The 12,500-nt window shown below is 45.3% G+C and overlaps 1 protein-coding gene across 1 annotated transcript in view; it reads left to right on the top strand.

Moving 5' to 3' along the window:
• The first annotated feature begins 4,225 nt into the window (after positions 1-4,225).
• grin2bb (glutamate receptor, ionotropic, N-methyl D-aspartate 2B, genome duplicate b) overlaps positions 4,226-12,500 on the top strand; it is a 109,328-nt gene continuing 101,053 nt past the window's right edge. Inside the window, exon 1 of the mRNA XM_042703451.1 lies at positions 4,226-4,656. Within this exon, the coding sequence (XP_042559385.1) occupies positions 4,324-4,656 (333 nt within the window). The 5' untranslated portion in view covers positions 4,226-4,323. The remainder of the gene's footprint in view (positions 4,657-12,500) is intronic.

Genomic DNA, 12,500 nt, shown 5'->3' on the forward strand with positions numbered 1-12,500 from the left:
GTTGTGCGTTCTGTTCCCCGCAATCTGAGCACGTAACCTTTATGCAGCGTGGAATTTGTCGAAGTGACGTTGCCGTGGAATTGCCGCCGCGGAATGCCACTGCAAATTGCTGTGTGCGACAAGCTGCGTGTGGTGAGAGAACGGAGCGAGGAGTGGCACTGTAGTGGGAGACTGAAGAAACATCGCCGCCTTTGGGGACGCAGAGCCAAGGAGAACAAAAGTATGACTACACTATGGGCAACAGTCTCCTGATCTCTGCTCCTTGTCTCTCTCCACCGTAGTGAGTTGAGTGTGTCTGTGTGATCTGTCGAACGGAGAGGGCATAGTAAACGGGACCCCCCGGGGAGTCCTTTGCCAAGACTGTCCTGCAACCGCAACTAAGTTTAGGGCTAAAACCCATAGCTACTTCGGTTATCGGCCAGTTTGTTAATAAACGGCCATCCTGTTAAGCAATCGATAGGCTTAATAAATGTATTATTAAATTAAGTTTAATAATAGATTAACATGACAATGCGAACGTAGCCGATAACACATGCACGCCGCTATTATACACTGTTATAACAGTTCTGTTATTATTACAGTCAATCAGTTAGTGGGTCCTCCAGTTACATCATTAAATTAAAGAAAGCTAAAAATATATCAGGCAGTAATTATGACAAGGATTTTCCAGTCAGAGGTCAATGATGAGTCTAATTCAATCCTCCCAGTCTCTTAACTCACATTAAAAGGGGTGCCATCTCACTCTGTCTTTCGCCCCTATCTCTCCCATTCATTCAGTGAGCAATCTCGCGCTCTCTCGCTCTCTTTTTCTATGGCTCTATCTTTCATTCAAAGAGTACCGTCTCTCTCTCCCTCTCTCTCTCTCTCTCTCTCTGTCTGCTTCTCTCTATCTTTCATTCGTTCATTCAAAGAGTCTAGCCAACCCCCCCGCCCTCTCTTTGCCATTGATCTTTAATAGTACTATTTCCCCTTCCATCTCACATGACCAGATGCATTCAGCATCTCTCACCAAAGGGTCCTTAATGAGTATCCATTAATGAGCCCTTTGACAGGCCTCCACCGTAGCCTGCTCCCCCCTCAGTCTGGGTGTAATGGAGGCATCTTTGTGTTCTGTAATGGCTGTCTTTCCAGTCAAAATATAGACGCAAAATAATAGCGCTATGTACAGATGTGTTTGTGAATCCAATGCAGCACGACTTCAGTGTGTTTCTTTTCTCGGCTTCTCTTCTTCTGTTTTTGTTTTGAGGCTTTGAGTGTGTACACACACACACACACACACACACACACACACACACACACACACACACACACACACACACTCACACACACACACACACACACACACACACACACACACACACACACACACACACACTCACACAGATGCACAACACATGCACAGTCATGCACATCAAGGGGTAGGCAACTTCGCACTCAAAGATGGGTTCTGTGCTTGTGTACGATATTTTATAATATCTTTTTGGAAGACACACAAAAGTATATATTGCACACAGCCACACAAATTAATATGCTTGCAAACACACACACACACACACACACACACACACACTTCATATTTTCCAAAACGAAAATGCACACAAAAGAGAATCTTTAATGTATGTGAATCCACACATAGCCGCAAACGCACGAGTCTTCAAATTGGGAATGGCACACACACACACACACACACACACACACACACACACACACACACACACACACACACACACACACACACACACAAATTGGGAATGGCTTGTTTATGTGGATGTGCCTGTGTGTGCAAGCCACTAATGAAGAGGAGGGTAAATAAACAATAGGGACGAATCCTGCAGTTAATTCAAAGACAGACAGAAAAGATTAAATGAAATGGAAGAGAAAGTGAGAGGATATAGAGGGAGAAGGAGAGAAAGAGGGAGGGGGAGAGAGAGAGAGAGAGGGAGAAGGAGAGAAAGAAGGAGGGAGAGAGAGAGAGAGAGAGAGAGAGAGAGAGAGAGAGGGCACAGGTGAAGAACTGGGTTATGAGCAGGGGGAAAGATTAAGTGCAGTTTTGTGGAAGACAGGGAACATCAATCTGTGTGTGTGTCTGTGTGTGTGTGTGTGTGTGTGCGTGTGTGTGTGTCTCAGGGTCAGTTACCGTGGCAGGCAGTTCATGACTTTGTGAGCTGCTCAGGTTTTGTTTGTGAGAGTGGTGTGTGCGTGTGTGTGTATGTGTGTGTGTGTGTGTGTGTGTGAGTGAGTGAGTCTATCTGAGCATCCATCATTTGGAGTGTCACTCTGTCAAACCTAGGCTACTCTCTCCTCTCCTCTCCTCTCCTCACCGCTCCTCTCCACTCTTTTTATTTCTCTGTTTTATATTTCTATATCTGTCTCTCTCCTTTTTCTTCTCACTTCACTTCGCTCCTCACTTCCCCATTTTTCTCTCTTTTTTCTCTCTCGCTCCCTCCCCAACTCACTCACTCACTCACTCTCTCACTCTCTCCTACTCTCACTCACTCACTCAATCACTACCTCACTCTCTCTCTTACTCACTCACTCACTCACTCACTCACTCACTCACTCACTCACTCACTCACACTCAATCACTACCTTACTCACTCGCTCACTCTCTTACTCACTCACTCACTCACTCACTCACTCACACTCAATCACTACCTTACTCACTCACTCACTCACTCACTCACTCACTCACACTCAATCACTACCTTACTCACTCGCTCACTCTCTTACTCACTCACTCACTCTCTCTCCCTCTTTTTCACTCTTTCTGTCTTTCTCTCTTGTCAGTCTGTCTGTCTGTCTGTCTCAAAGACAAATTCAAATCCAAAAGAAGCTGAATTGGCATGACCATAATACTGCACAGTATTGCAAATGTGCACGGATAGACGGGGATATACAAGATACGTCAAAAGAGAACATTTCTCTCTCTCTAATTCTCTTTCTGTATGTCACTCTCTCTCTCTCTCTTACTCTTTTCCTCTCTCTCTCTTCCTCTCTGTCTCTCTCTCTCTTTCTCTCTCCTCTCTCTCCCTCCCTCCCTCCCTCCCTCCCTCTCTCTATCTATCTCCCTCCCTCCCTCTCTCTCTATCTCTCTCTCTCTCTGTCACACTTCTGCTGAGGTTGTATTAGGGTAATACTACATTTACATTCATGAATGTATTTCATTCTCATCCCAAACCTTACTTACAGTACAGAGGAGATGCTGGTAACCTGGCAACTGATCACAACCATTCAATAACAATACTGCCAAACCCATGCCAAGCAAATAGCAATACTAGCAATCAAGTAATCCATTCATTGATTTAAATACAAATTCGAATAAGAATAATTGTATCTTTTTTGTTCGGTATGAATCTCTCTCTTTCTCATAATCTTTGAAAGAAGTCTGATAAGTTCTCTTCTTTACACTTCTGTATTTATTTTCATGAATCGTGTGTTCATGAGTAATCATTGGCTTTATTCCTGAATGAAATAGACCTAACAAGTCTCTCTCTCCCCCCCTCTCTCTCCCTCTCTCTCTCCCTCTCTCTCTCTTCCCCCCTCTCTCTCTCCCTCTCTCTCTCCCTCTCTCTCTCTCCCCCTCTCTCTCTCCCCCCCTCTCTCTCTCCCTCTCTCTCTCTCTCCCTCTTTCTATCTCTCTTTCTCTCCCTCTCTCTCTCTCTTTCCCCCTCTCTCCCTCTCTTTCTCTCTCTCTCTCCCCCCTCTCTCTCTCCCTCTCTCTCTCTCTCCCTCTTTCTATCTCTCTCCCCCTCTCTTTCTCTCCCTCTCTCTCTCTCTTTCCCTCTCTTTCTCTCTCCCTCTCTCTCTCTCTCCCCCTCTCTCTCCCCCTCTCTCTCTTTCTCCCCCTCTCTCTCTCTTTCTCTCTCCCTCTCTCTCTCTCTCCCTCTCTCTCTCCCTCCACAGGGACTACATTTTCACTCCTCCACGATGCCCATCAGCCTCTGTTGCTGTCTCCTCTCCCCCTCCTCTCCTCCCCTGACCTCCTCCTCCTCCCTCTTCTCCCCGACGCCCCCCTCCTCCACCGTCAGCCACCTCCCCTCCACCTCTCCTCTCCTGCGACCCAGGCCTCTCCTCTCCTCCCTCTCCCTGTCCCTGCTCCTGATCTCGCTCCTCCTCGTTGTTCCTGTGTGTCACTCTCGCCGAGGCGGAGGAGGTGCCGGTGCCGGCGGTGGCACGACGACCGGAGGCACACAAGGGGGCGGAGACAAGGGCCAGCCTCTTCTGATTGGCTCCCACTACTCTCCGGGGGCGGGGACAGTTGGGGGCGGCGGTGGTGGTGGCGGCGGTGGCGGCGGGGGTGCGGTTGTGCCCTTCGGGCCCGTGATGCCCAAACAGGCGCAGGGCCTGAGCATCGCGGTGATCGTGGTGGGCAACTCTAGCGAGATGACCCTCGGCGGCGACGGCATGGACAAACAGGACTTCCTGCTGCTGCCCGTGCCGCCCAAGGTGGACCTGGTCACCATGAACGAGACGGACCCCAAGAGCATCATCAACCGGATCTGCACGCTCATGATGCGCAACTGGCTGCAGGGCGTGGTGTTCGGCGACGACACCGACCAGGAGGCCATCGCCCAGATCCTGGACTTCATCTCGGCCCAGACGCACATCCCCATCCTGGGCATCCGAGGAGGCTCCTCCATGGTCATGGCCGCCAAGGTAAGAGAGAGAGACGGGGTGCAGATCAGACACTGGGACATACCAAACACACACACACACACACACACACACACACACACACACACACACACACACACACACACACACACACACACAAACACACACACATGCACACACACACACACACACACATGCATATATATATGAAAGTACAATAGATGTATAGATATGACAAGTAGTTAGATAGATAGATAGATAGATAGATGTATAGATGTATAGATAGATAGATAGATAGATAGATGTATAGATGTATAGATAGATAGATAGATGTATGTATAGATAGATAGATAGATAGATGTATAGATGTATAGATGTATAGATGTATAGATAGATAGATAGATGTATAGATAGATAGATAGATAGATAGATAGATGTATAGATAGATAGATAGATAGATAGATGTATGTATAGATAGATAGATAGATGTATGTATAGATAGATAGATAGATAGATAGATAGGAGCTACTACATAGAAAACAGAAGTATAAGCCATCCGCACTGTGACACTGCATTCACAACTTCCTGCTTCTTACTGCTGATGCTTGTTACTGTGGATACCAGAATGCTGTAGTCATGGCACAAATGCACCTCATGTCTGTCATTTATACAAATGATCAAATTTCAAACAAAAAGGATAATCGTGGCCCTATAACTTAATTTACTTTCTCTACTGTGTGTGAAATGGAACGAAGTTACTCGGAGTAAGATGGTAAGTTGAGCCATTGCTACTGAGCATCAGCACTGTGTTACTGCGTTCACAACTTCCTACTTTTCAGACGCTTGTTACTATGGATACCAGTGAATGATCTAGTCATTGCACACATGCATCTCATGCCTGGAATTCATACCGTGGTCATGAAATGATTAAACAAAAATGAGGGGTCGGGTCACCGTGATTTAGTTCTTCTGGTCTGTGTGTGTGTGTGTGTGTGTGTGTGTGTGTTTGTGTGTGTGTGTGTGTGTGTGTTTGTGTGTGTGTGTGTGTGTGTGTGTGTGTGTGTGTGTGTGTGTGTGTGTGTGTGTGTGTGTGTGAAATGGAACGAAGCACCAAGGTGAGAGACGGGCAGATCAGTTGCTGGCATATAGATATAGAAGTTGCTACATAGATGTAGGGTAACTAAAGTTACACCCCCATCAGCACCAAATGTGTTCACAACTTCCTACTTTGCTGATGCTTGTTGCTATGGATATCACTGAATTCTCTAGTCACCAATAGTTCCAATGCACCTTGCGCTTGTAATTTACACAGTGGTCATAACTTCAAACAAAACAGGTCACTGTTGATCAGTCATGACTTAAAGGCTCAGTCCACGATTCTAATTCAACACACATTTTGCTGTCCATTCAGTATGCGCGCTCAAAAAAAACCTCAAAACAATTCCAGACAATCAACGCGTTGCTTCAGGAGCATTTGAAGGGAGGCGTGTAATTCCATCGGCCGTCTAGCTCAAACCTCAACAACCTTTCGCCCAGAATCGTGGACTGCGTCTTTAAGTTATCTTCTCCTCTGTTATAAAAAATGGATCAAAGCGCCGATGTGAGATGATGCAGTTGTACAGAGGGGAGCAGGTGAGGGTGCTCTCTGGTCGAGCGTTAGACACGGCAACACACACACACACACACAAACACACACACACACACACACACACACACACACACACACACACACACACACACACACAAATCTAGACACACCCTGACAATATTTTCTCCTCATTAGAGGATGGCATTTACTCATCCAGTCTGAGCAGTAATTAGATTCCGTTTGGTATTTGGCTCAATCGGTATTAAATGCACATAGCATCACATAAACCCCCCCCCCCCCCAGTATCTCAAATCCGTGTCTTTAGCATTTGGGTGTGAAGGATCTGAAACAGTCGTGTTTTTTTTTTTTATTAGAGGTATAGTAAGCGACTAGTTCAGGTTGGTTTTCAGAGTGACACAAACCATTCCTACATCATTTTCTGATGGTTAGGTTTCGTACAGGGACGATGCCAAAAAGCCTGAATCCAAAGAGATGTGACTTCTTGAGATACTGCTGTAAATGGATGCACATCTTGTCGAGGTGGACTTCAACCAGAAATACGAGCCTGGTGTATTTGCATTTAAAAAAAAAAAAAATCTAAAAATCAAAAGAGTTGATTCGTCTCTAGTATATCCTTACACTGCATAGGCTAATCCTGGCGAGCTCTGACAGCATTTAAGTAACGATGATGTCCAAAGTGCATTCTAGTGTTCCATAGGGAATCTACTTCCAGCTGCAAGAATGACACACAGCACTGCCTGTGTTTCTATAAATGGCTGAAACCTGGACTTGTATTTGCAGAATGAGATACAGGAGGATTTGTGAATATATAATTACCTTTTTGGTAACTGGGACGATGAGGTCGGATGGAATGGAATTTTCTGGAAACAAAAACTGTTCCAGGTCCCCAATTTGGACATCTGGGGGTGGTGGGTCCTTCTTCATGACCCTTTAAGCAAAGGGGGGGTGTCCAGATTTTCTAGATTGTTTTGGAGGGTGGAAATATCGAATGTCCTTACAGTCCTATAGATACCAAGGAATACCAACATAGTATAAAGAGAGTGTGTGGTTGACCTCTGGGTGTGTGAGAATTCAGGCCCCAGTGTTCTGTAGTGTGGTGCGAAACCTGAAAGGAAATGAGCTTATAGTGTAGTTGCGACAATCAATAGCAACGATCAGTTTGATTTAACTGATGATGAGTTACATGGAGATGATGAGTTACATGTGGCCAATCGTTCACTATCACCTCACATTTACCTCAAGAGATCTGTTTATCAGCCAGTCGAGACTCTTGCCACCTGTCCCTGAGGCGAAACGGAAGACATTTCTGAACCTGGACTTAAACCCCTCTGGCGCCCGGCTGGTCTGAGCGAAGGTACAGGAGAAGTGGAAATAGGAGCAAGGGGTCGCAGCGTTCCCTTCGGGCTTGGCGGGTGACACGGCTCGACACAATAGAGGTCCGCGGAGACCAGCGGATGAGAGAGCTCTTTGCCATAGCAACAGTGGAGAGCAACAGCGGGGTTTGGCTAAATTGTACCAGGCCTGTGAATGTGTCTTTGTTGAGCTAACAGTTTAGTGGAAAATGTCATCTCAGTTTTTTTTTTTTTTTTTTTTAAGTCAGTCGACTCGGTCGCCCTCTTGGGCGGTTTCTTGCCACGGATTTAGATTGTACCATGGAGAAGTGAGGCACTTCAGGTGGAGGGGTACTTTCTTTCTATATTTCTTTCTTTCCTTCTTTCCTTTCTTTCTTTCCTTCTTTCTTTCTTTCTGTGAGGTGCCGGAGAAGGGCAGATAGATGAAAGGAACGCAAGGAGGAAAGAGAGAGGGAGAAAGAGAGCTGGGAAGATAATAACAGTCTCACTCAGAAGTATTTTTTTCAGTCTGCAGTTCCACATTGTAACTCCTTATACTTCATTTTCACCAGCACATTATTATTCAAATGTCTGATAGCCTATTAATTTAATTTACTAGGCGGGTAAAAGCAGGCTTCGAGTAATGGGGTTTAAATTGCTGTTCTTATATTATTTCAGCATAAATTATCCTACTGAATTATATGTGATGAAACAGACAAACCTGTTTGAACCTGTGATTCAGGGGTTCTGAGTTCTGCAATTAAGACATTCCGCTACTGGGACATGCATGTTCTGAACAGCAAATGAATCAAACCATGTTTGTTTGTGCTCATCCAAATGGCGGAGGGCTTAATAAACGTGCTATTTAGTATTCCAAGAGGCTTGTTAATTAACATACACTGGGAACGAATAGGGCAGATCTCTGCCACATAGGCGGAAAGCTATAGGCCTACGCGTTGATATCCCGAGCTATTAAAACTGTGATTTAGCCTGCAAAGGTTACATACGAGTGGACCATCTGTTGCTTTAAAAAAAAAAAAAACGAAAAAAAAAAACATGCGGGCTGTAGTCGCTGTAGCCCTGATCAACCGAGTGTAAACCCCTACTGTGCGTTTTGATGAATAGAAATAGTCATTAACTTAGAAACGGGAAACCAAAAGAGGACCGGAGCGTTGGCGCAGCTTTAATTTAATTATCTCTGAACTCTCTCATCACGACAAAACGTCTCATCTCGTCTCTTGGCAGCTAGCACGTGCTGGGGGGAGAGAGAGAGAGAGAGAGTCAGTTCCGCGCGAGGGGCATGTAGCTCACAGAAGGGCTGTGGCAGTCAGCGTGTCCCTACCGCCCTTTTCAGCCTGTGACCGTATTTTCTAGAAATCTAAGAGGTTCGCGCCGGAGTGGGGGAGATAGAGAGAGCAGAGAGATGTTTAGCAACCATAGTTCGGGCTAATTTCACGCTTAATCGAAATTCTAAACGAACTCTTGGGCCGGTGAGGATGCATTATACATGCGCGCGCGCTGCTCTCTGCAGAAAGGCGCACTTTTTGACGGAATGGTAATGCAGGCAGTGTCAACGCCTCAAACATAACGACTGGTGTCTTCTCAACCTTTCAAATCTTCGCTTTGCATTCCGAGTACCCCATTCCCTTTACTTCTCTTCACTGCCTCTAATAACCGTTGTGATTTATAGGAATATATATATATATTTATATATTCACAAACCAATACATTTCTGTCCTGTCTAAATCTTGGTACTTAAGGGAAATTAAACTTACCGTGCAGCTTGCTAAAATATGACTATTTAAATATACTGCCAAGTGGATCGGCTATGCAGATCACAGCACAGATACATCAAAAAAGGAGGAGTTACAGTCCATGATCAAAGCCTTAAAATAAGGGACCCATAAGCTTATTTTCCAGGTTATTTGTTTAAATTTCTTTTCAACAGCTTGTGTAATTGGACATGGCTTAAAATGCTCATCTCTTACAGAAGACAGCAGTTTGGCTGTAGGTTCTTGTGCCTTTAAAAATAGCTCAAGGAAGGGATAATTGTATTGGCGGAGAGAAGATGAGTAGACCATGAAGAGGGAGAGAGAGAGAGAGAGAGAGAGAGAGAGAGAGTGGGAGTAAAAGAGAGAGAGAGAGGAGTCTTCTCAGATATACAATTATGGGATGTTTAACTCAATCAGAGGATGACAAGAAATACACAGTAACAATGAATGCCTGAAATGATTAATGATGAATCTGTCAGTAATCCTGAATTGAAAGACACTTGGATGACAGGTTGTGTAGATGTTTAAAGAAAGAAAGAAAGAAAGCAAGATGAGAGGGAGAAAGAGAGAGAGAGAGAGAGATATGTCATGGAGGGCTGTGGTTGTTGTTAAATACAGGAAATTGAGGAGTGTTTTACCCTGTGTTTTCTTTAATAATTACACCCTTCTTCTCTGTTCTTCCTCTCTCTCACTCTCACGCTGTACCTCTCTTTCTCTGTCCCTTTCTCCCTCCCTCCCTCACTCCCTCCCTCGCTCTGTCAAACACAGACACACACACTCACACACACATACTCATACACACATACACACTTACACTTACACTCACACATACACACATACATATCTCCCAGCCTTGCCTTTCTCTCTTTCTGCTATTCTCTGTCGCTTTCACACGCACACATACAAATGCACGCACACACACACACACACACACATATACACACACACACACACACACACACACAGTGGGCCGAGCAGCACTGGCTGACACGGTTTCCATAGCAACCCTTTCCTCTAGTACATACATTTCTATATATATGTAGAGAGATACTGGAGGAGGAAGAAGGAGAGATAGAGAGAGAGAGAGCAAAAGAGAGAGAGAGAGAGAGATAGAGAGAGAGCAAAAGAGTGAGAGAGAGAGAGTGAAAGAGAGAGGGAGAGAGAGAGAGCAAAAGAGAGAGAGAGAGAAAGAAACAGAGCGAGAAGAAAAGATAGAGAGAGCAAAGAGGAGAGAGAAATAGAGAGCAAAACCTGGGAATTTAAAATAAATGAGAAGAAGAGAGAGGTGAAGAGGTCGATGTGAAATGAGCGGGGTTGGGGGTGAGAGGGGTCAGTGGTGAAAACAAGACACGGCATGCTGAGTTAACAGCGTTGGAGAGAGCGAGAGTGATGAAGAGAAAGAGAGAGAGACAGAGAGAAAGAGAGAGAGAGCGATGTAGAGAGAAAGAGAGACAGAGAGTCTGAGCGATGCATTGGGTCCGAATTGGGATTGGTATTAGGAACTGTAGAATGATAAAGCTTGAAGAAAATGTCTTATGAAACACATAGACAGGCAGAAAAGAAGACGTTGAATTGACTTGACTGAATTTGTATTAAAAACATAAAGAACAACTGTAATCAAAACATTCCATATCACCAGTTGAATCAAGTCGCACAGGGAGGGAAAGAAAGACTAAAAAAGAACTTTATTAAAAAAGAACAAAATAATGAAAATAAATTTAAATGCCATTGAAAATAATCCTAAAAGAAAGAAAGAAAGAGAAGAAACAACAAAAGAAAACAGAGAGAAATGCTCACGGGTGGAATGCATACTATCCTAAAAATAAAACAGCATGCTTGAACATTTTAGTACATGCAAAGCTTTTTGACAGCGCAACACAACCATAGAGACTGCAGCGTGTAGGTCCTCACACAACCATAGAGACTGCAGCGTGTAGGTCCTCACTCAACCATAGAGACTGCAGCGTGTAGGTCCTCACTCAACCATAGAGACTGCAGCGTGTAGGTCCTCACTCAACCATAGAGACTGCAGCGTGTAGGTCCTCACACAACCATAGAGACTGCAGCGTGTAGGTCCTCACTCAACCATAGAGACTGCAGCGTGTAGGTCCTCACTCAACCATAGAGACTGCAGCGTGTAGGTCCTCACTCAACCATAGAGACTGCAGCGTGTAGGTCCTCACTCAACCATAGAGACTGCAGCGTGTAGGTCCTCACTCAACCATAGAGACTGCAGTGTGTAGGTCCTCACTCAACCATAGAGACTGCAGCGTGTAGGTCCTCACTCAACCATAGAGACTGCAGCGTGTAGGTCCTCACTCAACCATAGAGACTGCAGTGTGTAGGTCCTCAGCCCTGAAGGCTCTTCTTCATTTGGGAACTGAGAGTGCTCTCTCTCTCATCTGTATCCTCATCATGTCGCTGCTGTGGTGAAGTGTTTGTATGCAGGTACTACATCTAACTAGCATACAAGGTTAAAAAACATACAACCAAACAAACAAACAAACAAGTAAAAGCACATACCATTACTATCTGAAGCACTGTTTCTGGGAAAAGGATCAGAACACAGGAGTGGCTTAAGTGCACCTTTCACGAGTGCGTCCATCTGGGTGATTGGCCTGGTAACTGTCCAAGGTCCTGAAATTACCATGATGAGCCTATGGGTGGGGTAAGCTAAAAGGCTAAGGGTGGGGTAAGCTAAAAGGCTATGGGTGGGGTAAGCTAAAAGGCTAAGGGTGGGGTAAGCTAAAAGGCTATGGGTTGGGTAAGCTAAAAGGCTAAGGGTGGGGTAAGCTAAAAGCCTATGGGTTGGGTAAGCTAAAAGCCTATGGGTGGGGTAAGCTAAAAGCCTATGGGTGGGGTAAGCTAAAAGCCTATGGGTGGGGTAAGCTAAAAGGCTATGGGTTGGGTAAGCTAAAAGCCTATGGGTGGGGTAAGCTAAAAGCCTATGGGTGGGGTAAGCTAAAAGGCTATGGGTGGGGCAAGCTAAAAGCCTATGGGTGGGGTAAGCTAAAAGCCTATGGGTTGGGTAAGCTAAAAGGCTATGGGTGGGGTAAGCTCAAAGCCTATGGGTGGGGTAAGCTCAAAGCCACTCTCCGCTGAGCACCTTCACGGCACCTGTCTTGTTAGTGCCGTCCTTCCCCCGTCAGCAGCACTCTAATGGCTTCTCTTTAC

This window comes from Clupea harengus, chromosome 24, assembly GCF_900700415.2.
Source record: "Clupea harengus chromosome 24, Ch_v2.0.2, whole genome shotgun sequence".
Lineage (NCBI taxonomy): Eukaryota > Metazoa > Chordata > Actinopteri > Clupeiformes > Clupeidae > Clupea > Clupea harengus.